This window comes from Lonchura striata, chromosome 1A, assembly GCF_050655825.1.
Source record: "Lonchura striata isolate lonStrDom1 chromosome 1A, ASM5065582v1, whole genome shotgun sequence".
In the NCBI taxonomy this organism is placed as follows: domain Eukaryota; kingdom Metazoa; phylum Chordata; class Aves; order Passeriformes; family Estrildidae; genus Lonchura; species Lonchura striata.
The window spans coordinates 45910308-45934480 of NC_140741.1; the positions used below are offsets into that span (position 1 = coordinate 45910308).

Below are 24173 nucleotides of genomic sequence, written 5' to 3' on the forward strand. Positions count from 1 at the left end.
AATCTTGTTAGGTGACAAATAAAAATACTTGCTGTTACTACTACTCATATAATAGTTGTAATCAACCAACATGGTGATTATCTGATTATCTACTTTATATTTATTAGTACTCCCACAGACAGAATAAGTAATTCCATCATGATTTTGATTGTTCTTTTGTTTTATTAGTTAAAATACAAATTTTCTGTTCACACTTTGTTATGCAGAACTTTTTTTCCCCCCAAAACATGGTGTCCTGTTTCTTAAAACCTGAGTCAGATTCGGTATTTGCTATGTGAAAATGAGACAAGACACTGAAATTTACTTTTGGATAATATCATAGTCATGCTCAGAAGACCAGTAATCCTTTGCTGGGGTTTTGGTGTTGCAGACTTAGGCCAAGTCTCTACTAAAAAATTATGCAGATCAAGGTCCATCTGGTCTGACAGACATACTCCTGAGCCAGACTTGCACTTTTACAGTTAGATCTGTCCAAGAAGCATGAAGCAGGGTGATAGAATATCATTCAAAGATTGGCTGGGTAGTAGATGGCATCCTTCACTCAGCACTGGGTGGGTGAGTGAGGAGCTCTGATCCCCCACTGCTGCCTCACCGGTGCAGGGCTGTCCCTGCTCTGTGCTGCTGGCGAGCATGCTGCTCGTGGCACGGCTAATCTCTGCCCAGAGGTGTGCCAGCATCCAAAGCACACTCTGTAGCTCTGGCATGTTGCCCAAGACAGTTTCTTTGCCCCACTTGGTTGGCTGGGGTACAGAGGGCCTTAAGTAACTACAGGGATGTAGTCAGGTACGTAATTAGCGTGGGATGCGTACATAAAGTTTTAAAACTGGTGTTGGAGGCATCTCAGTGGCATGGCTGTTTATCTCACTGAAGAAGAGGAACATCATGGATCTGTTGCAGGAAAAAAAAAAGAACATATTTATTTTAGAAGGAAAACACAAAGGTGCTCAATGTATTAAGTTGGGGGGGTTGTAGCTAAATGTATCAAAGCTAAATGTATCAAAGCTAAATGTATCAAAGCTAAATGAGCAATAGTGAAAGTAATTTACTGCATGTTAGACAGGTTGGACTGAAAAGTGATGTGGGTAAAATGCTGGCACACAGCACAGATTACTGTTTCCTTTTTGTGCTTAACTGCACTGTTTCTTCACCTTGGGACTTAAAGAGCTGTCACTGAAAGTCATGGCTGGGTCAAATGCATGTTCTTATTTATGACATGCAGCAGGGTGTGTGTCATCCTAAAAATGTTTTATTGACCTCCTGAAGATGTGCCATGCTTGGAGAGTCATTTTCACCGGATGTAGGGAGGGAATTTTCTCTAGTTATTAACTTCTGAGTCTTATCACAGTGATAGTTACCAGTATACAGGAGTTGCCACATCTGATTGATGTGCAGATTTCATGCTTTACTGCTTATCCTGCTGCTCAGGAGTTCCTGGCCTGCACTTCTGCTAGCATAACTCTCATCTTAAGAGCTATGTCATCTGACAGAGGTTCAGGAAAATTAATTTTGTCAAGAAAAGGCACATCTCTTAATATCTCATTTCTAGAAGAAGCCTTCAGATGTTTTCACTTGCCAGCTCTCCATCTGAGATATTAAGAAGGAAGGAAGGGTTTTATTGTGACAAAAAAGTAGAACTTAACAAAATGAAATGGTGCTGGTCTGGATGACATCTCTTACATCTGTATAGTCGAGAGCTTTATGCTTCTCTGGAGGTAAAGGAGATGTGCCCATCTGGAGTGATTTTATTGTAGTGTTGGTGGACAAGTGATGCAGTGTCTGTTGCAGAGTGGATACTGCTGCACGATTCAGAGGCAGCTCCATCCTCAGCCTTGCGATAGCTGAAGCAGGAATTCAACCTAATTTCACCCAGTTTACAAGTAAGGAAGCTAATGAAGGTTTGAACCTAGTATTAGGTTTTCATTACTGCTTGGATCATGACAAACTGGGTTTTCTTTCCTACTGGATCCCCTAGTTTGTGTGGAATTTTTGTCTCATGGAGTGCTAATGCTAATCAGGCCTCCCTGACATTGTGCAAAGAATGTTTCCGAGGAAACCCATGAGTAATTTTTTTTGTTCTATTGGCAGGTACGTCATTGATGAGAAGATAATAAAGATTTGGGCATACTGATTTCTTTTTAATTTTCTCACGTGCCCAAATTTTAAGACTGCAAAGAAAGGCTCATGGTATCTTTAACAAGCATTAAAAAAAGGATGGTCCCTTGAGAAGCTTCAGAATAAGTTTTCCCATAGATCTTGACAGTTTAGATGCTCTAAATGGGTTTTTAAACACCTACTTTTATGATCACCTGTCTGCTTGGCAGACAGTTGCATGGACTCTATTTTCCTCCCACCACCTCCCTCTTTCTCTCTCTCTCTCTCTCTCAGTCTCACTCTCTCTATCTTTCTTTGCAGAACTGATTTGCTCATCTAGAGGTGGGGCAGTTGAATTTTGGGAGAGTATCTGCTCCCACTGCAGGAGATAAGGGCTGGTCACTCTGGTGAAAGACCTTGAATCAGACTTTTGGTGCAGAGGAGGCATCTTGCCCTTTGCTCTCTACTCTTCTGGTTTGCAGTGTTTTGAGATGAGCTGAGCTTTTACTGTTGAGCAAAATAAAGTTCCCTCTCCTCTGAGGGACAGAATTTTTTGTCCTCAGTCCCAGCTCCTGTGACATACAAGGACAGAGTATTCCAGGCTCAAGGTTTGGTAGGACATAATGCCAGCACATAGTTATGCGTGCAACGGAGCAGTTGCCACAAAAGCAGTGGCACTCAAAATGTGGTGCAGGCAGACTGCCTTCTTAAATTCATGGTCACTTGGCAGCAGCATTGTGGCAAAAGTGTCCTGCCAAGTCATGAGCTGGCATACTGCCCTCCATTTAGACTCAGACTGTAGGCAGCCAAGTGACCAGCAGCTGTGGCTGTGAATAGCAGGAGGGCGTTAGTCCAAGAACAACAAGAAGAAAAGCTTCTTCTTCTACATCTAGAGATTTTCTTCGCTCTTCCAGACATTTCTTCTCATTTCAAAAGGATCTGGAAGGTGCCCTAATACAGCTGCCCTTTTTGAATCATGTCCACTGGGATCCCCCAGTTACAGGATTCTGCATAGGCACATATTGTTGCCCAGTCTGTGACTGCAGTAAACACAAGTGTGTTTGCTTGAATGTATAGAAATGAAATTAGCAGCTTCGAGGAGAGGATGCATTGTTTCTCTGCTCCCCTTGTTTGAGCGGGACAAGTGAAGTGACCCATAAAAATTTGTCTGCATCCTGCAAATGGCTTCTACACCGGCTTTCCTCCAAATGGCTGCACAAGGATTGGCTTTTATCTTTAAGGATGCCAAAGTGATTGACTGAATGTGGTTTACAGTTTTTAAAGACGTATGACAGGTGTCAACAGGGGCTTCAGATTGCTGACTCTTTGTACAGCCCTTCAGATACCAGAAGTGATTCTCTCTCCCCGCCCAATTCTATGTTACAGTCTGAAGACTGTAATCTGTCACAGGCAGCCTCAGCCACATCCCCCAAAATCCCCAAAGAAACATAAATCTGAAACAAATTTTCTGGAAAATAACACAAAATCAAACATTGAGTTTAATGCTGGGATGTGCACGGCAGAGGTCACACTTCAAGTGGCGACGTGTAAAAAGCTGTATGCTCAATGTACTAAGTGAAATTGAGGGGAGTCAGGGTACAATGAAGTCCACAGAAGCCCTGCCTATGGAAGCTCAAGGGCATCACTGTCTCTGCAGCCACACGTCTTATGTGCTGAACACAGGGATCTCCCCTAGTCTGTAATAGAAGGTTAATGTTGTGGTACAAACTTGTGATCTATTTAAAGGCATTTCTGCATCAGCCTCTGAGATCTTTACTCCAGCATGTCTCATTAGCTGTCAGTCTGGTGGAATTTCCTGGCTTTTGAAGTGGATTTTCCTGTTTGTGGTCAAAGAAGATGGCAACAAGGACTTGGGAGAGAGTGTGAGCCAGACTCCCTGCTGACCACAGAGCTTCCCTCGCCATTTGTCATAGAAATACTCAAATAGCTTTCTAGCCAAGTCTCTGAGAAATAAAAACTTTACAGCACTAGCATCTTTAGGCTGTGTATCTCAGAGACAAGTATTGGCATCTGGGTCTGAGCACCCACCAGGGATGTGATACCTCTCACCATCTTTATCTTCTTGTCTTTGAGAGGAACAATAATGTCCCTGGGAAGTGTAGGAGCACTGATGGGACATGGCATTAAGGAGTACTAGATGTGCACAGGGACACCTCCAGGTCCCTCTCAGTGATTCCTGCTGCGATTTCTCTGCTGGCAGCATCTTCAGTGGGATGGAGATAATCACTTTCCTCAAACAAAACCTAAACTGCAGATGTTGGCCAGCTGCATGCAGCTGGAACAAAGCTCCGCTCATCTTGACAAAGCCAAAGGGCAGAGGCTTGAATGAAACTGAAATGATCAGTCCCTTCATGCAGCACCCCAAGCTTCTAGCAGCAGGGGTAGACTTGAGCAATTCTTCATGCTAAATAACTAGGGCAGAATGAGAGGCATATAGGACTCAAGTGTCTTCAAGGAGGATCTGCAAGATGATTAATGCTGCAGTAGCTGCTTAATTACAAATGCATGTTGGTTGCCAGATGATATCTAGGCTGAATTTAAGGTCTGAATCTTCTCCTGTGAAATACGATCTGGATATCATTGGCATGACAATGAAGGATATGTGTGTTGATAGCTTGCTGGGGGAACAAAAATTACTAAGTGTAATGGTTTAGAAATGCAAAGTCTAAGATACCATGTATTGGTTTTAGTGTATTTGATGAGGAATTTTTGAGACATTTAAAAGTAATTAATTTTTTTTTCTTTTTGTGATGGAGACATTTGGATATGGCTTTGTCTGGTTACCCAAGAGATAAAACCTGCAAACGTAACTATGTCTTGTGAGAGCCTCTGTACTCTCAAAGAGTTCTGTTGAGTTAAACTTGTTTTTGTGATCTTTTGAAGGGTGAGGCCCCAAGGCTGTCGGTATGATTATCCAGTAATACCACTGGATTAATATGTCTGCATAGTTTGTGAATTGTAATCATGACTTAAATATAGCTCCTTGCCAGGCAGGGTGGGGCAGCAGGTGGGAGGCTTGCAGTGCAGCCAAGGGGGGTGACTGGGGAGACATGTCCTGCTCTGTGGCATTTTTTAGAGCTTTCAGCAAACACCAAAGCCCATGTCAGAGCTGCTCTGTAAGCACAGAAGTTAAATGGGAGCTAAGAGTGGCAGGCTGCAACAGCTCTTGGGCTGGCTCAGGCAGGAAGCATCTTGAGGCAGGTGTGTTGGTAGCACCATGAAGCATTCTTTAGAGTTGCTGTCCTCAAGAGTTAGTAAGTGGGTGTGTGATGGTCTGAAAAGTCTCCAAAGTCTGAAAGGTTAGGCATAACCTAGTGCAGCGTTGCTGCAGCACTGCAGGCCAGGGATGAGAGTGTGCATTGCAATGGGGAGTTCTGTAGCAGGGCAGCAGTGTTGGTCTGAATATGGGTTAATTTGGTTAATACCATGTGTTTACAAGTTGTGAGCTACTGAGGTCAGGAGGGGGTTTCCTTTGACTTTTTGGGGATATTTGATGGTGCTTTTGTGTGTGGAAGTGAAGGTGAAGAACTTTGTTCCAAGCCGGTGTGTAGCCAGCCTTGTGATTGTGTCACATTGTAGTGTATCTTCACAGGTTCCTTCCGCGGGACATGGCCTGTCACTGGTTACATCCCTGTGCTTCAGGGTAGTACAGGGTATTTTAGCAGTGCTGTGCAAGTCACTGTTTGTAATACTGTACTGTGTGCAAAGAGGTAACCGTGATGAGTTATTTCTGATTGTGATTTGGGCAATACCAGTAGTTTGGCTTCATCTGCTCTGACTTAACTTTCAAAGCAACTATAATCTTGTCTCTTTTTACTTTTCATGGTGCACAGACTTAAGCACTTGTCAAGGAAATAAAGATTTGTTGAAAGGTTAGAGTTATATTTTCAAAACTGGCATAAACAAAATCAAATTTTATACTTAAGCAGTAATTGTAGCAGAGGGTGTCTGTGAGGGCATAACAAAAATAAATTTTAGCATAAAACTCTATAAATAAAACTTTATTCAGTTTATTGATTTAATTGCAGTCACATTAACTGTTTCCTCACTTTGATTGTGTGTGCAAATCTTGGACAAAGAGTAGGGTGGATTTAATTTTTTTTTCCAGTTGATGTGATCACAGTCTGTTCAAGCTACAGTATAAATGGATGCAGTATAAATGGATTCCATTTGAGCCTGCCCCTGGCCAGAAAAACAATGAGCATTGACTCAAAGCTGCCAAGAGAAAGAAGGAGAAGGTGTTAACTCATCCAGGCTTTAAACGGGTCTCTTCCTGGCACAAAATAGCCTGGCAATTTGACATCAGCCACTCAGCAGAGCAGAATAGGACAATGTCATTGCCCATTACAACTGGTACCAATTCAACTTGGAATTTAAATGTGGCAGCAAAATAAGAGTAAAGACAGGCACCTTTCTCTGTATCTATCGAGTTTGGACTATACTGACTTTATTTGAATACAGTGCAGCAATTTTCCATGCCACCCTTTCTAGCCCTAGGGAAATCACACATGTGAACTGGTTAAAGAAAATAGCGTTGCCTTGGTGCATTTTTCTGTAGCAGCAGGTAATGGGTAGTCTATTATAGTTAATAGTACCTGGACAGTTGTGATTTTGTCACACACAGACACTCAGGCTGCCTGCTTGTTTTGCCAATACTTGTTCTGAGGATTTATTGTTGTTTGTTTTTTTTTTTTTTTAATCCACTGCTCTCATCAAAAAATGGAAATCACAACATTTTCTGATCTGATTTTTTTTATTCATTGCCATCTCAGCCTGCCAGTATGGCATTGCACATCTTATTAGTAAAAGAAAAAATTAAAAATGAAGGAACAGAATGACATGAAAGCTTGGAAGGAGAACTGCTATTGAAGTCACTTCTGGGCTGACTGGTGAACTAGCATGAGTGGGATATACATCTCCCAGTTTTCTCCTCCAGCAGAAGGCCACAGGCTTGGCCTTTTGGTATCAATGTGTTCTTTCTCTTTGCTGAAATTCAAATAACCAGAAATTAGAAATCTTCCTTCATAAAGCTGCAGCACCCTGAGCCCCTGCTTCTACCAACCTTACTCAGAGCTTTTACATCTTCGTCAGCTTTCATAGATTATACTTCAATTTTGTTTTCTAAAATACAAGTTTGAAGGAAGCCACTATTGTCCACTGAAAATCCAGACAGTATCAAAAAGCTTAGGCAGTTTCTCATATTTTATCTGTTGTGCCCTGTTCATTGTTTCTTGTATTTCTATTCATATATTCCTGTTAATAAAATCTTTCTCATTCCTGTTGCTATGGTAAAAGCTTGCCTAAAAAAGAAGAATTATAGCAGGAAGGTACACTGACCTACAAAATAATCAGAACATAGTTGTTCTGTACAAAATGCTGCTTTCAAAGTAACTGCTAGAAAATTCTGAGTGGGAAAGGGAGATGGCCAAAGTATAGTGACCATGTACATGGATCTGGATTTAGTGAAAACTCCAGCTTAGGGACAAAATTGCTGCATCTGACCAGTGGATCTGTACAGCTGGTTCCCCATACACAGGAATTTTCCATGACTGGAATATTAACAGTAGTAGACACCTAGAAAACTGGTCTTGAGCATCTGTTTCTGTTGTTAACCTTCCAGCTCCGATGTGATTTTCTCCTCTGTGTACATGAATGTCATTGATACAGTGTTTTATTACAGTGGCTCATCCTTGCTGGAGGCACGGTTTCTTTTCCAACAAACTGATTTCAAATGAAATGAAAACCAAACCATGCATTTTTTGGTTCACCTCCCAGACTATAAAAATGGATGGTCTCATTAATGATTAACACAGCAGCTGATAGCTCACAGGAGATCTGGAAGAAAACACTGCAGTGTCCCTTCTCCAGCAAATATATTGGTGTTACAGTTTTCTGTGCTCCTACTACCTTATTTCAGTATTCACATTTGCATCCCAGCAGAGTGGATCTCTGCCTTCATACCTGCTAGAAGATCAGTAAGGATGCATTCGATCCTAGTTCCATCAGATAATTTTTTACCATGTTATTACTGCTTAGTGCTTAGTGCTCAGTTCTATGTGATGTAGTATGACTTTTAGAGTGCTCTTCTATTTCAAACTATGCTGTGGGCTTTGAAGATTTCCAGGATCTTTTGACCACAGCATGGTTACATCATTAAGAATCAAGTAAAATTTCACAACAATTTTGCATTTACATGGACTTCACTTCTGGCTGTTTTGCTATTGATAAATCCTTATTATAGCATTAAACTGTGTAAAAAACACACACATATACTATTGTCAGAAAGTGTTTACTCCTCATTTTACTTCACAGTATTGGAGTACACTGTGCCTGGGCAGCTGACAAAAGTGTAATGAACTCTAAAGAACCAGAGGGATCTTTTTAGATGAAATGTTCTCAGAATGTGTTTAACTGGTTATCACTCAGGAAATAAAAGTGCTAAAACATGACCAACCAAAATGTAAAAAAAAATCAAAAACCCCAGAAATCTCTAAAATAAGAACCCTATTACACAGTAATTTTAGATACGGCAAAAAGTGGTAGGATATCTGGAGGCTTTTCCTTATTTCTCTAGAAGAGAACTGTGAGGATATATTCTCTTCTAAACTGAGATTTTTCTAAATTATTATTTTTTTAATACTAAAAAAATATACTATAGTCTCTGGAACCTTGTGCAAATTTTCAAATACTTGTCTCTAAATATAGGTACATTTTCCTCTATATTTGCTGTAAAACAATGTTGGATGCATATATAATACACCAGTTCCCTCCCTGGCAGAGACAGGTCAGACATGGGAGCTCACCTGTGCACAGTTACAATGGATAATACCTCCAGGGTTTATCACAAGGCTGTTTCCATGGTGTACATGATGATAGAACACCTGACAGTCAGCAGGCTGATCCTGGCCCAAAGGGTGCTTGTTTATCCAGCCATTCTTCAGAGCAGCACCACCTTCTGCAAGGAGATGGCTCCAAGGAGAATGTTATTCTAGTGCCAGAGGCCAGAAGAGGGATGGGAGAGGAAGGTGGAGACTCACCTGAGCCCCTGTCACAGCAGTTTGTGAGACAGACAGCAGGTGGGAGGATGCTGGGCATTAGGCATGTGGTGGCAGAAGTGAGAGCTGCCACTGCTGTATCCCGCCATGAGACCTGAAATCCAGCTCCAACTGGTGTAGCTGTGAGGGTGAAGTACACTGGAGTGTTCGTAATTTTGGTTGGTAAGGATTCATTTGCTTTCACTGACCTGAGTGGATATTTTCTGTCATTAGAGATCCGAGCTCAACTCGTTGAGCAACAGAAATGCCTGGAGCAGCAGACTGAAATGAGAGTGCAGCTGCTTCAGGATCTGCAGGATTTCTTCCGCAAGAAGTCGGAAATAGAGATGGAGTATTCCCGAAACCTGGAAAAACTGGCAGAGAGATTCATGGCAAAAACAAGGAGTACAAAGGATCATCAGCAGTACAAGTAAGAGAAACCTGCTTGCCCATCACCCCCATGTTGTACCTGTTGCTGGTTCAAAGGTCTATTTAAAATTTCCACCTCTGCTTAGCAGCCTAGCAGTTCTCATTGCAGTTTAAGGTAGATGCATGCCTAAATACTAGTGTTGATGTGGCTCTGTGCAGTTACTCATGTCAGCTTCTGGCAAGTAGTTTCAGTTTCTTAAAATGTAAGTTGCACAAACATTATCCCTAACCTACCATATTAAACCACCCAAAATACAGCCAGTATCTAGAAGAGATGCAGAGTACTAAAAGCTTGAAAATCTGTGTGCTCATTTCTAGTGGAGTTGATAGAATTTTGAGGCATTTGCATGAAGGTCAGTCAACATTACAACAACAACAAAATAGACAATTTTGGCCAAGAATGACATTAAGAAATAAAGCTATTTTGATTTGTTGTTGCATGTGAACTTTGCTGCATCTTCACCTCTCTGATTCCTGGGAATAGAGATGATGTGAACGTTATGCGTTGTTTACAATTTAACGTATCCTTTTAATGGCTTAGTTTCGTAACATGGACAGTATGTTTTCTGAAATACTTCATGTGCTTCACTTGCTGACATAGTCTCATGTGGTTATTTTCCTTACTTGAGCTGATTAATGAATGCATGTGTCTGGCCCTGTTATGCTTAGGGGTTTAGAACAATATTTTGTGTTTGTAAAACTAAAAAATAGTTTTCCAAATGTTCACTCAGAGCTGTGCTAGAGATACACAGATAGAACTATTGTTTCAGGACAAAAGTATTCTCCAAATATATCTGGCAAAGGAAAGGTTAATCAAATACAGCTTGAAGAGTTCAAAGAGCATTAATATAAAATTCTTAAAATTCGTATTAGTGACTCAATGATTCCCTGAAATAACCAACTTGTGCATATGTTAGCACTTCAGAGAGAGCCCTGGCTTTTACTCTGCTTGTTGCAAAATCTTTTTTTCCTTGTCTGTACAATCATCTTTCCTTGTTTTTAAACATGTTAAATCCATACTGGCAGCAGTGAATAGGAGTTTTGACTTAAGTTCTGCCTTTGGCTTTGTTCTTGCAGTTTGCTGCTTTGAGAATAGGTTACAGCAAAAGTGGCTTTAGTTGTTGGTCCCCTGAGCTGTTTCCACCATTGCTCCCAGGATAACCAGGAAGGTCTGTGGAATCAGCTTTGGGACATGCAGAAGCAGCGAGGACCAAGTTGTATCAGCATGGCCCTTCAGGAGTGCTCATGTTGTCTGACCTGGCTGATAAAACCCCTTGCTGTGAAGTAACACTGTTAAGATGTCTATCTGAAACAAATGGAGGAAGTTTTCTTAACTGCTGATTCATAGCAAAGCAAAGCACTGATGATTAAGAAAATACATTTGTCTGTTAATCATTCCTTGTTGCTTTGATTCTGAGGGTCAGAGCTAAAATTAGACAATTAAAGGCCATATATCTAACAATGAGAATAGCTAATTATTAGAAGAGTTTGCCAAGAGTTGCAGGAGTTTCTCCCTCAATTCATCACCGCTTCTACCTGTTTTGTCCTCATGTGCTTTATCCTTTATCCTTTTAACTAAAGGAGAATCACTGTAAAAGAGAAAAAAAAAAAGAGTAGCAAGTTTCTGGAGCAGAAAGGCAAACTTTATACTAAAATGTCAATAAAACCATATGACAAATTTTATAAAGTTTTCCTTGTCTATGAAAGAGTTGCTGAACTACATGTATTTTTATTTTGCCTTGTGTAAAATAAATGAGAAGTCATCTTTGATTTTACTTCTTGCTACATTAAAGCTGGGAGTGGGCCTACATTGCAAAAAATCTGTCATGGCAATTCAGAATTGGATCACTGGAAAAAGTCCAGTCCTGCTCTTTGTCTTGTAATTGACACATTTAGGACTAGCAGTAGCAGTGTATTTATGAATGCTGTGAATTTATGAGCATTGCTCACAGAATATGGATGCTTGAAACATTTTCTTCTACTTCATCAGTTATACAAATCCAATGCAGTGAAACAGCTAAACCTGCAATTTTGCTCATGAAGGATTTGGGTTGTGCTTCCAGTGCTTGTTTATTTCTAATGTTAAAAATTAATTACTGTTACTCTTCCAGGAGTGACCTTCATTGATTTTGAACATTTACACGTACTCCATCTCTAAGCTTTGTGACAAGATATTTTTTACTTTCAGGTGGTTTGCAGAGTATCCATGCCTCATGGGACTTGAATGTGTCTTAAAAGTCATCTGAGGCTTGCCTAACCTGAATTATCCCAAGAATGGAGAGACTGTTCAGATGTAGCTATTTTTATGTAGAAGTTACAACTGTAAATGTCAGTGAGATGCTTCAGTTAATAACATAACTTTTTCATTTCTATACATTATACATTTGTGTATTTCCTTCCTCAGGAAAGACCAGAACCTCTTGTCCCCAGTGAATTGCTGGTACTTACTCCTGAACCAAGTGAGAAGGGAAAGCAAAGACCATGCAACACTGAGTGAGATCTACCTGAACAATGTGATCATGAGATTCATGCAGATCAGTGAAGACTCCACCAGAATGTTCAAGAAGGTAATGCCTCTCCTGCAGCCCTCTATCTGGTCTTATAAGATGCATGAGGGAGGCAAAAGTGTCCTAAATACTAGTGAGGAGAAGATTCAGCACACACAGCATAAAATCTGTTTTAGCATACATATAAATTCTTCATTACTGGTCTCTTGAAGCAAGTAGTGCTGAAATGCCTGGGATCCTGCTGTATATGCTGGTGACCTTAAGAGCTGAATCACAAATATCCAAAAAGCAGGGGGAAAAGCCTGTCCTTCTCTTAAAAGCAAACTTGTCTGCCCATGCAGAAAGGAAACAGTTTTCACTTACGACTCCCAAAATAGTAACACTGTATTAATTAATTATTTGTGAAAAAGAATTTCATTGTGAATGAAACAGATTGAAGATGAAGCAAGAGTTTGCTTTTTAGGCCCTCGACATAAAGTTGGTAGTGTATGCTGCAGTTCTCCTCACAATGTTTCCTTTTCTTCCTAATGTTAAATATGAACATACACTTTTGATAATGTAAGTATTTCTGTTAGATCCTTTAAGTGTTGTCTCTGTACGTGTTTGTCCTTGTCCATGACTGTTATGTATTTTCATAACACATGCATGATGTTTAAATCCCTTGTGTGTTAAGCAAGCACTCTAGGCAATCTTAGCTCAAGATCTACACAAAGTGTTTGCAGTCACTGTTGTTAAAATGTTCCAAAAGGAAAATAGATTATAAATGCATATACATTAGTCACAGTGAGATGTTAGTAGACAATCAGCGTACAAAAGACTTCAAGAAGAGTAAAGGTTAGAAGATGTAAATTGTGTGATGAAACGATAGCAGTGGTACCCAAGTTAATGTTTTCAAAACAGGGAGCTGGTTTCACATATACCTGACCATAATTCTAGATAGCATTGAGGTGTGGAAGAGAATCATTTAGGGAGCATATAGATTTGTACTTGGAGGAAATAAAAGTAAAAACTTAAAAACTTCCTGGTATGCATTAAAACCTGTAACATGGACAGAGTTGAAGTTTATAGTTTCTCAATCAGTAATGAGTTGTTAATATAATATATTTGATATTTAAAACTGTAATTTACTAACCACTCAATTTAATAAAATTGAAGATAGTTATAGAAATTGATCCAGTAATGAGAAAAGTGATTTGAATGGGCTGCAGTACTGTCTATGTGCGGATATCTCAGAGTTGCAAACCAGTAGAAATTTTTTTTTTTAATTGAATCTGAAATAGTTTTCCAGTTGCTTATGTCTCAGAAATATCTTCTTCAATAGGTGTGCATTATTAGACAAGCCTGTTTGTTTTCAGCATAGTTCAGTTCTTTGACTCCGGAAATTTTGCTTTTCCTTCCCTTCTGTCCAGGTGGACTGTACAATGGTATATTGTTAAAATTTTCAGTGGAGAAGTGTGTGTCCTTTCATATTCACTCATAATTTATTAATGGAGATTGCTGCAGCTTCTCTGTCAAAAGGAGGAAAATATGTGGCTGTTTTCAGTGTGTTAACAGGAGGGATATTGTCCCATCTTCCTGATAAACTTGTCTCTGCCCTTCGTATTGTTCCCATGCAGGTGCAACATTTCAGATTTTCTCTTGCTAGCTTCTTGAAGAAGAGCAAGCAGCTGCTCTTGCTTTTTAATTCCTAACTTGGATTTTCTAAAGGGGAAAGAAGAGCAGGGAAATTGAGGTAGTCCTGCCATGCATAACCTGAAGCTCACACTAGTCGAGCCCAGATCCTCAGCAGCCCTTTGCTACCTTTCACTGGGTTTGCAAGCTGACACTCAGTGTGACAGTGCCATGTCAAACAGCTGACAGCTGAGGTGAAGTGTGGGCAGAGTGAGCTAAGCAAAGGCTGTGTGCAAGGATCTGAGCCAGTCCCATAACATTAGGGGAAGGGTGGCAGGAAGACATGCAGCACCTCTGTATGGTATAAGTGAGCTTTGTGGGCACGTGGACTGAATACAGCAGTTCTTGTTCACCAGTATCAATTCTGAGCACACATTTTTAAGGCATTTGGTCAGGCTCAGTACTTGTTGCAGAAGGTTGGTATTTCCACTGAGCCCCAGTGGGCACAGTTCTTGCTATGGCGCTTGCTGCAGAGTACTGGTGATTTATTTGCTGTTAGTTCCCAGGTGCAGAACTGACAATGAAGCTCTTCCAGCCCAAACCCTTCCATGATCCTGTGATAATTTGTGTGAGATGTGAATGAGCAGTCTAACCTACGGTACTCACAGAACTACATAATGGATGTTTACTGGGCAACAAAAAGATCAGATACAAAACATATGTACTCTCAGCTACAGTTCTCTTTGCAGGAAAGAGGTTAGAGGGGCAAAGAGAAGGTGCACTTAGAGTGAGAGAGGTGACAGACAGCAGTGTCTGTCTTCCATCAAAATTGTATTCTCCATGAAGAAAATGGCATTGATTTTGTTGGAGATTTTTTAACATCAAATATCATATTTAAGCAATTTCTGTCAATTTCTGTGATTCTGCAGATTACTCTCAAAAAATGTATTTAGAATAAAATAGTGTCAGAGAAAAGTATAATCAGTCTCAATAGGTGTCATATCCCTGTGAAAGCATATGGAATTTGTTCACTTTTCACAGATTCTGGATTAAAGTAGGTACAAGCCATGTCCTGCAGATACTTCTACTCTGGAATCTGATCATACTCTTCTGTGAAATATGTACTGTCTCTCTAAGTAATAAGTATAAATTGCAAGAAAAGCAGTGATATGAAGATTTTAAAAATAGATTAACAAGTGCATGCTTAGTGTCTTACTGCAATCCACAATAAAGAGCAGGAAATATCTGTACTCTGTTGCCTCTCACAGTATTGCACACAAGAGCATGTAATGTCTACAATTCAGTGATTCTGTAATTTACAGATGCCAGTTAGTCAAGCTTATCTATATTCAATTATTAGATCTTTCTTTATGTATCTTACAGCTTATTAATCTAATGGTTTACACATCACTACTTTTACCTTGTTTTAGTTCTCCATCAGTCTTGTAACAGCAAGGTGCTTTACTCCATTTCCAAGTGTGGAGTGAAAGTACATACACCAAGCCCATGATGAGAACAGATCTTTATTGTGCTGCTCTGAAACCTCAGTCTTCTGCTGCAGAAAGGGAGAGTGTCTCAGGGTGGATTGCCCCATTGCCCTCAGGCAGGATAAGGGGAGACAACAGCAAAGTCATAATCACTCTGAACTTCTTGACTCTTTCTACTCCCTCTTTATTTCTCCCCCTTTCTCCTTCCAAAAGGATGGGACTTCCCATTCTTCTTCTCAATGGTAGATGTTACTGACTTTTTCCATCTTGTTGGTGGGCGTGTTGGTTCTCAAGTGAAGCTTTTCTATGAAGTGGGCCCAACATTTTCTGGAGGAGTGCGGCTTGAATTTGTATCTTAAGATTGACTTCAGCTTGAATTGTAGGAAAGAAAAGATCCAATAATTTCCTCCTTTCCCAGCCATGCTTTCCACTGGAGTATTGTTTTGTTACCTCTCCTATGTGTGATATAGTACAAGCCGTAAGTTTGTACCAGCCCCTTTTTCTACTTGTTCTGTAAAAGGTGTGTGCAATAGCCAATGAAGATCTGATAAAATAAGTAATGGTGAAGGTGCCCTCACTCCTTAACCTTTATACTTTGTCCTTGTCACAGTCTCTGTTTTTCATCATTCTGTTTTTCCTTTTGTGTGCATTTATTCATCTCTCTGGATATTTGGATTGTTTTGGAGAAATTATCCCTATTGGCTCTACCTTACGTGGTCTGATGGGACTGGATGTGTTGTATTCAAGTACCTGATTTATATGACTTTTCTGTCATATCTTTGTTAACATCCTTAACATGTTGATATTAATTAATTTTGTTCTCCCAGGAGCTATTTGTCATTCTTTTTTTCCAGGGGTCAGGAACTGGCATCTGTTTAAATGTACTAAATGCAAGACAAAGATAGGATCTAGTACATAGATTTTGTAGCATTTGTTGGAAGACATTATGTCAGGCCTCATACTTTCAAATAGGCACCTAATATCTTCTTTTTAGTTGCTGGCATATAAAAGCAGTAAGATTGCTGTTGATGCCTGGCCTTCATGCTGCACATAAAACTACAAAAATAAAGTAGCGGAGTTCAAACCTTGCATGCTTGCACATTTCTTCAGGCAGATGGGGTATGTGGCCTCATGGGGACAATTAAAGAATAAAGTAATAAGGAGAAATGTCAAGCAGAAGGGAAAAGTATTATGCAGAATATTTCATGCAGTGATTCTGGTTACCCCAGCAGTAATAATCAACTGTATAAACACATACTCACAAGATCCTTAAGCAGATTTGTGTATTTATAATTTATAAACATGTATTTTCCTTGGACAGAAATCTACATAAGCCAAGATGAACATATCTTCCAATGTTTACAGTAAAAGATGCTGGAGAAACCAAGCACAATAAATATTTTAGTTCCTTAATCTGGCTATTAACAAGGAATATGACTACCTACTGAATCTGTTTGGTGTTATACAGATTGTGGCCACATGAATTTTTTTGCACCATTTTCTTAAACATTTAAATGTTTCAAAGGATAGCAAAGCTGTTTATTGCTATAGACTGGCATGTCTGGGACAAAATTTTACTGAATTGTCTATGTTAGTGTCACGCAGCTCATGAAACCTTCATAAAAGAAGGGTTTGCACTTCACTTCCCACAGAGACCAGCAGCAGACTTATTTAAAAGCAATTGGCACAGAATGTTTTCTTTAAATGATGTTAACTTGTGTATACTAAATACAGACACTAAAAAGTTCCAGGTAGAACTAGACTGACCCTAAAATTTTAGTTAAAATAAACGAGTAAAGCTAGAGTGCCAAATTATGCTTTAACTGAAATGTATAGAAAAAAAATTAACATACCTCAATGAAAAGATATCAATGTGGAATAAAATTTTAAGTTTCTCAGACTTTTATCCAGAAATACAAATCTTGATAACATCAGTAGGGCTACTGATGTGTTGAAAGTTGAGTGCATACTGAAAGGAGAGTTTAGGTACATTTGCTTGTCCATTGCATATGCATGATCTATGCTGATATCAGGTGAAAAAAATACACTACTGTCTCTTAATGTCTTGAACCAGATTAGTAACATATATAATATTTTTACCAAGAATTTGCATGTGCTCTAACATTTTTATTATATTCTTCGTTCCTTTGGTTAATAGGTACTAGTGCATGTCTCAGGGGAGCAGTGAATAAATAAGCACCTTCAGTGATTGTTTGTCAGGTTTTAATAGCCTGATTAGAGCTGTCAGCTCAGCTCTGGGAAAATGTGTGCTGCATCTTACTTTCTGTTGTTTGGGTACTCTCTGGAGAGGCTCCTAGAGGAGCACCCCATTCACACATGCTGAACCCTACTGCAGGAAATAGGTAGCATAAACGAGAAATAGGAAAGCAATTAACCACTGAAAATAAATTCATATAACTGGTGCTCTAACATGTCATATATTACACACTAAAAGCCATATTGCTTGCCAGTCAAGTCAGTGTTTCTTGATCCTAAATGGTAAAGAAAAATGTGTTGGTTCTTGAAAAATAAATTCTTTTTATACTGTTAAGTTTAACAAAATTTCTTGAGTTTTTTGGACAATCCCTACAAAATCTTTCATCAGAATTGAAATCAGTTGAAATGTTATCCATCACTGCAGGCATCTTCTGCTTGTTGGAGTCCACAGATGAAGTGGTGAAGGGATGACTCCTTTGTGATTGTGTGTCATTGCTTGGTTTTCATTTCCCAATTTTCACTCTTTTTGCTGATCACCTCCCTCCTTCTCTTTTTGCTTTCCATTTTAAAGCTTATTGTCCTTCTACAAAAGCATCTTTCTCTATTGTGATGTCTTCCATTCACTTTCAAATTTACCACTGATCACTGTGTTGCCCTGGAAAAGATCATGTCTGCATGATAGCCAGTAAATCCTGAGGGCTGGACTGCTGATATTTCAGTGCTGGACAGAGCTTGAAAGGAGCACAGGGAAAAAATGTTTCCTAGTAAATAGTGATCATTCACCGAATGAATCCTCAGCTCATCTGGTGTCTACTTGCATCAAGATGGGACTGCATTAAGAGGAGAAAAGAAGGGTCCATCCTTCAATGAACTGCATGTGCTTTGCTTACAGTGAAATCTCAAAGGGTTAAGAAAAATTTGGTTTGAAGTTTTCTGTCTCACCTTCTCAAACAAACCTTTGTGCTACCAGGTTAAGGCATCCTGCCTTAGAATTGCTGTTGCTGTATTTAGGGCTTGACTTCTCATCAGCCTCAATATGGCTGTGAGCAACAGTTGAAAGGGGTAAATTGTTTGAAGCTGGAGCTCATCTAGAGTTTCCTCCCACATGGGGATGCTCACATCTTAATGTCAAACATCTTATTTGTATGTTTTGCCCTTCTTTCTGCTAAAGCAATTTGAAAAACCACTCATATTCAGCACTATAGAAGCAGCTATCCAAGAATTAACAGGTGGCCTCTGCTTGAAGCTTTGAGGAGATGTGTAAGCTGATGTTAGAGCTGAGCTGCTGACATTTAGAGGCAAAGTTCCAATGTAAAACAATGAAAAGCAACTCAGAATTTTTGCTAAAGATTTTACAGCACTTCCCTACAGCAGCTTGCAAATCTACAGTCCTTTTCCAATTCTTCATAAGCACTCTGCTGTTACAAATAGGACATGTTGTCCTTCTTATTAGAGGAAAATAATCTGATATTTGCAAAGAAGGGGAAGTAGTAAGCCTTGTGTTCCAGATACTTCAGAACTAACGCATATCTTATGAAAATACTAGTCTTTCAAAAGTATAAGCAACAAGGAAAGTTTCAAATTATTCTGTGTATCTCAGCTTCAGAGCAGCCGTCTTACTGTGCCTTAGCTACTACAGCTAATGCCCTTGGGAATACAGGAATTTAATGGAAGTGGTTTTTTAAAATTATATTCCTAGCTTCTTGTCAGTGTAAAACCATCTTGCTTGTAAGGATTGGAGTGAATACTGATAAGTGATATGACGAGTGCTTTAAAATACTGCCCAGAGTTAAACTAGGATAGTAGGAGTGGGAGAAAAAAACACCCAAATTTTCTGGTTGAGCTGCTGTATGTATCTCATCCTCCTGGAAGACACAGTGGGTGGGATGTGTGATGTGGTTTCTCCTCATACGTGGACATTGTGCTGAAAATTCTCATTCAGAAACCATTATTCCTCAGGTGTTTTAGTGATGGCCAAGTATGCATTAGCAGCTTTGGAAATGAGTTGTCCCTGAGGATTTTCCTTTGGCTTCCCTACAAATACAAAGTACTTCTCATAGCTAAGGCCATTATCTATCATGCTGTTGAAGTTTTTAGTAACCAGACTAATTATCAATTTATTCACAGGAAAAAAAAATATCTCACATTTTCAGCATGGATGTTAGAATGCTGAGCATCACAGAAGTGTAGCCAGGCTGTTTGCCAAGTCCCATAGCTCTATTCTGTAGCTGTTTTCCAAAGGCTGTGATACAAATGCCTTCAACTCTTGCACAGTTGCCACCATTTTCATTAGATTGAACTGCTGTGGAAAAATAACAATATATTTCAATGAGACTCCAATTAAATACTCTTGTTTTGACATATTTGCTTTAATAACAACTGATGCCAAGCATTTATCTTTTTTTTCTGGATCAGAATGAAAGTAAAGACACAGTCCAGAAAAGCTAAACAAAGCTGGTTCAGCAGCCCACTCTGTGGAATATTATGCAGTTGGGTATCTGTTTCAAAGAGGAGCCACAATTATTTCTTGCATAAATATTTAGATAGTTGTATGTGGTGAGAAACAAAGGCTATCCTAGATGGAAAATTGGGCAGGCTGTCCCTCTAGAATATCACATTCTGCATGGTTTAGTTTTTGTATATAACATAGAAATTATAAAACAGTACATAGTTTGTTCTATTAAAAACATTAATCTTGAACTTTCCCCTTTCTGTTTTCACCTAATTTCCTGATGCTTTAAAATACCTTAAAATTACTTCTGGGTTTCTTTTTTAGGAGTCTTACGTCCAGATGTTATCTGTCTGCCTCTGCATCCCTGAATCACTCTTTTTAGTGTACTGTAATTCAGAATGGTTTTTGTAAGCAATATTGCATTCACTGTCTAGGATGAGCAATGAGTATAAATATCAAGAAACAAATGTATGATGCAGTGTTTACATGCCCTTTTCTAATGATTTTTTTTAATTACAGAGTAAAGAGATTTCATTTCAGCTTCATGAAGACTTAATGAAAGTACTTAACGAGCTTTACACAGTAAGTACAGTTACTTATCTTATCTTATACAAATTCCATATCAGACTACTTCTGTAGGCTTTAAGTGGACTTTCATTGACTAAGTTACCCACAGTGGAGTTACTTATTTTTATCTTTTACACAAGCCTAAACTATATTTTTGAAAAGACTACTCACTTGTTTAAAATACATATGCTAGTGGTTTCAGGATTACTCTTTACTTTCAACCCTTTTTTTACCCCAGACTCTGGTAAGCTAGTTTATTAGAACTTTTGTTGTTTATTAATTAGACATTTCTACTCAGAGCTTACCAGAGCAAACTTCTTTCATTTCTGCTTTGTTTTTGTCCATGCTGCCATGCTTATTTTGACTTGTGGACTAAACCCAGTAAAAATCATAGATTTTTGCAAATCCAGTGCTGTGCTGTCTAAATGTTACTTATGTGCCCTTCCCCATCCCTGACTGGGATAAGTAAATAATGAAAAGAAAAACAGAGGGTTTTGTAGACTTCCCATACCATTTAGAGAGATCAAGAAAAAAACCCACTGTGAACATGCTGGCAAGCTCCTGCTAATCCGTAGAAAAATCTGAGTGAATTTAGGTCTGAACCTATTTTCTTGTTTGATATCTATTTGCACAACTTGATACTACAAAACAATGTCTCATCTACCTGATAACTATTTCCCCAGCTATTTTCTGAGGGGGTATGTTGTGAAGAAGAAAATAAGCAATAATTACCCTTTCTTTGAAACACAGCTGTAGAATTAAGATGAATTGGTTATATGCATGTCTTATGAAAGCCTGTTATTTCTGCTTATTCAGGAAGTTGTACATATAAATTTTCTTATTTTTGTTGGGAAGAACTGAAACATAAATGCTCCAATACCCTGCATAACAATCTCTAGACAGCCCTGTTCCCTGTCCTCAAGATTTGGAGGAACATCAAAAAACCTACAATATTAATAACAAGAAACTTTTGTGAAGTTTAGGAAGTTTAGAAAGCTATCAGTGATCACTTCTCCACAAGCAGAGCCCAAACATTACTTTTGTGTATTTTGGTGATTTTTCTTTTGACCTAGGGAAAATTGTGCAGCCATCACTGGTTAGATTGGAGAACATTTGAACTCCAGAAGAGCTTAGATGGCAAAAAGGAGATCCAAAAAAATTTTTCTAGTCTTTCTGCCCTGAGTTCTTTTTAATTGTTACAGACACAGATTCCCAAAGCCTTCCTAAACCACCGTTTTTTGTTTGGGGTTTTTTCCATCTGAAACCACCACGATTTTGGTAGAGTGCAATACTGCAAAGCCTTGTTGGCTGAGGCCTGTAGTCAGTGAAGTGTTCTGGGATCAGCTTCTGCAAAGTAGCGATAGCTGCAGACAATTCCCACAGCTGCAGGGGATCATCGCCTGCAGGAGCCATGGCACAAGTGGGACTTCAGTGCTGAATAAGCCCTGAAGATACAGCCTTGTTTCAATTAAACAGTTGCATAACTCCAGTGTCTGGTGAGGCTTGGGATTAGACCCTGTGCTCCCAGGGTAAGGAAACAGTGAAGCATGTGCTGAAATACTTTCTTGAAGTACCACTGAAAAGCTGCAAGACTGGGCTTTGGTATTTTCATTCTTTTTCTTCACACAAGTGCTGTGTCTGCACACTGATAACCATCAGATTTAATCAGGTATTAACTTCCGTATCGGGTATTAATTTCCGTATTATGGCTTCCAGTGCGTGCTAATTACTTCCTCAGAATTTAAGATTTATTTTTTAAATGGGAATGTTTTTTATGTTATAAAAATTCTGAATTTGTCCACAATTTGAGTCAGGATACTGCTGCAAGATGGTTTCTTGGGATGGAATTTACCTGATTTTCAGACATGTGCAGTCTTAGCACAATATCTTAGAATTCTGTGTTCCAGCTGAAGTCCCTGGAAATCTAATATGGGCAGATGAGACCCCTTTAATCAGATGCAAGAGTCTGCTTCAGATTAAGTGATCTGTACTATTAACTTCATTGTCCAGCTTTTCATTGATTGCAAAGGGCTTGGTCAGCTGTACATGTCCACATTTAGCTAAATAAAGCCCACACATAATGAAGTGACAATAGGATGCAGAGTAGCATCTGTTTCACTGCTTGAATGTTTAGAATGGTCATCATCATATCTGTTTATTATATCTGCTCATGTACATAAAGATAGAACAGTATCTAGACAGATGGGGACCTCATTCATACACAGGTTTTTAATTCTTTATGACATTTACTATGTACAGAATAAGATCATAGTGGCCTTATTGGAGCAAGTATTGAGAGTTTTAATCTCCAGCAGTAACATTTCTCAGTCACAAAAAAGAGATGTCATCTTCTTGTTTGCCCCCATAAAACGGGGGGGAGGGGTGCAGGGGGGGGGGAGAGTAAAAAAAAAAAAATCAGTCTTTCTCTTGTGAGATAAATCATTGTGTCAAAAAAAAGGCGCAAATTAATATGAAATCTGTGAGTAATATACTAATACTAATGTCTGCCCCTACTACTTAGTTCTGTTTGTTTGAAAGGAAAGGTGCCTTCATGAAGTGTAACTTAGAATGTGATGTCTATCGGAATTTAAATACCTCTAAAGCCTTTGAGTAAGGGGCAAGTATTGAAGTTTTTAGTATGTATGAAGAAGGTTTAATAATCTGGTTATTTCTTATCATCATGCCTTATCTTACAGCAAACGTCTGTAAATTAAGGCCTTTAGCTTGTGCTGTCCTCGTTAAAACTACACATCATGTACATAATTATTGAAAAAATAAGAACAGAAGTGGGTGAACCACCACTTCGGATGTTCTCAGAACAAAGCAGGGTTATTTTGCTGGAATAATCAGAATTTTGTAAGCGAAACCTTAGTTTCTAATTTTACATCTCTTCTATGTAAAGTTTTTTTAAATGTTGCGTTATATAGGTTTTTGACATGTTTTGCAACTCATAAAAATTCATTTTTAAACTCTGTATTTTCAATTGTCAGTGCTTTATGCATGGATTTTAAAATTAGGACTGAAAACATAATTCTAAAATCAATTTAATAGCTAAGCTTCATTTTGTATCTTTCCGAGTTCAGTAAATTATGACTGGCAAGTACTTAAAGCTATGCCTGGTTTCTCGTGGCTGTGCCAGGCAGTTGGTATTTTCAGGTCTGCAGCATCCCAGCAGCTGCACTCCTCCCTTACTCCTGTCCTTACCACACTTGCAGCCAGTGCAGGCCAGGAATCAGTCCCATGTTTCAGTTAAGAATATAAGCTGTAGAAACTACAATGAGGTGTACCTTTTGAGTGATGGGGAGCTCAGTTAGTTGTGTGGAGTCACAGACAGGAGTTTTCCTGGCATTTACAGGAAGAAAAGTTGGTCAGACTGAAAGCTGGAAGATGTTTGGTTTATTCTTTCATGAACTGATTGATTTAGAAATCTTCCTACACATTGACTTAAAGAGGCAACAGATTATTGACTTTGCAGTAAATCATCTCTGCCACATAGAAAACTCCCCAGTCAAACTCTCCTTCTATTTCTCTGGGAAGCTAAAATACCTTGCCATGTCAGATCAAGTACTGGTATACAGCAGTAGTGTCTGAATGATAGAGGATGACAGGGAACAGAAGGTAGGCAGGCAGATACTTTTCTTGTGTTGGAGAGAGGTCTTCACTGGCTTTATGTAGGGGTCAGGACATATCCATAAATGTCCTCTAAAGATGTCAGGAAGGTCACAGGTTTGCTAAAAATAAAAAGCTGTTCCAATAA

The 24173-nt window shown here is 39.1% G+C and overlaps 1 protein-coding gene across 4 annotated transcripts in view; it reads left to right on the forward strand.

The window, feature by feature from the left end:
- The window catches only part of SRGAP1 (SLIT-ROBO Rho GTPase activating protein 1), a 138825-nt gene that overhangs the window by 57758 nt on the left and 56894 nt on the right, over window positions 1-24173 (forward strand). For 3 of the 4 annotated variants that reach the window (XM_021547435.4, XM_021547432.4, XM_085568631.1), the window contains exons 2-4: window positions 9381-9576; window positions 11980-12142; window positions 20369-20431. In XM_021547435.4, coding sequence (XP_021403110.3) covers window positions 9381-9576; window positions 11980-12142; window positions 20369-20431 — 422 coding nt within the window. The remainder of the gene's footprint in view (window positions 1-9380; window positions 9577-11979; window positions 12143-20368; window positions 20432-24173) is intronic. The other variant, XM_085568630.1, reaches the window with a different exon arrangement.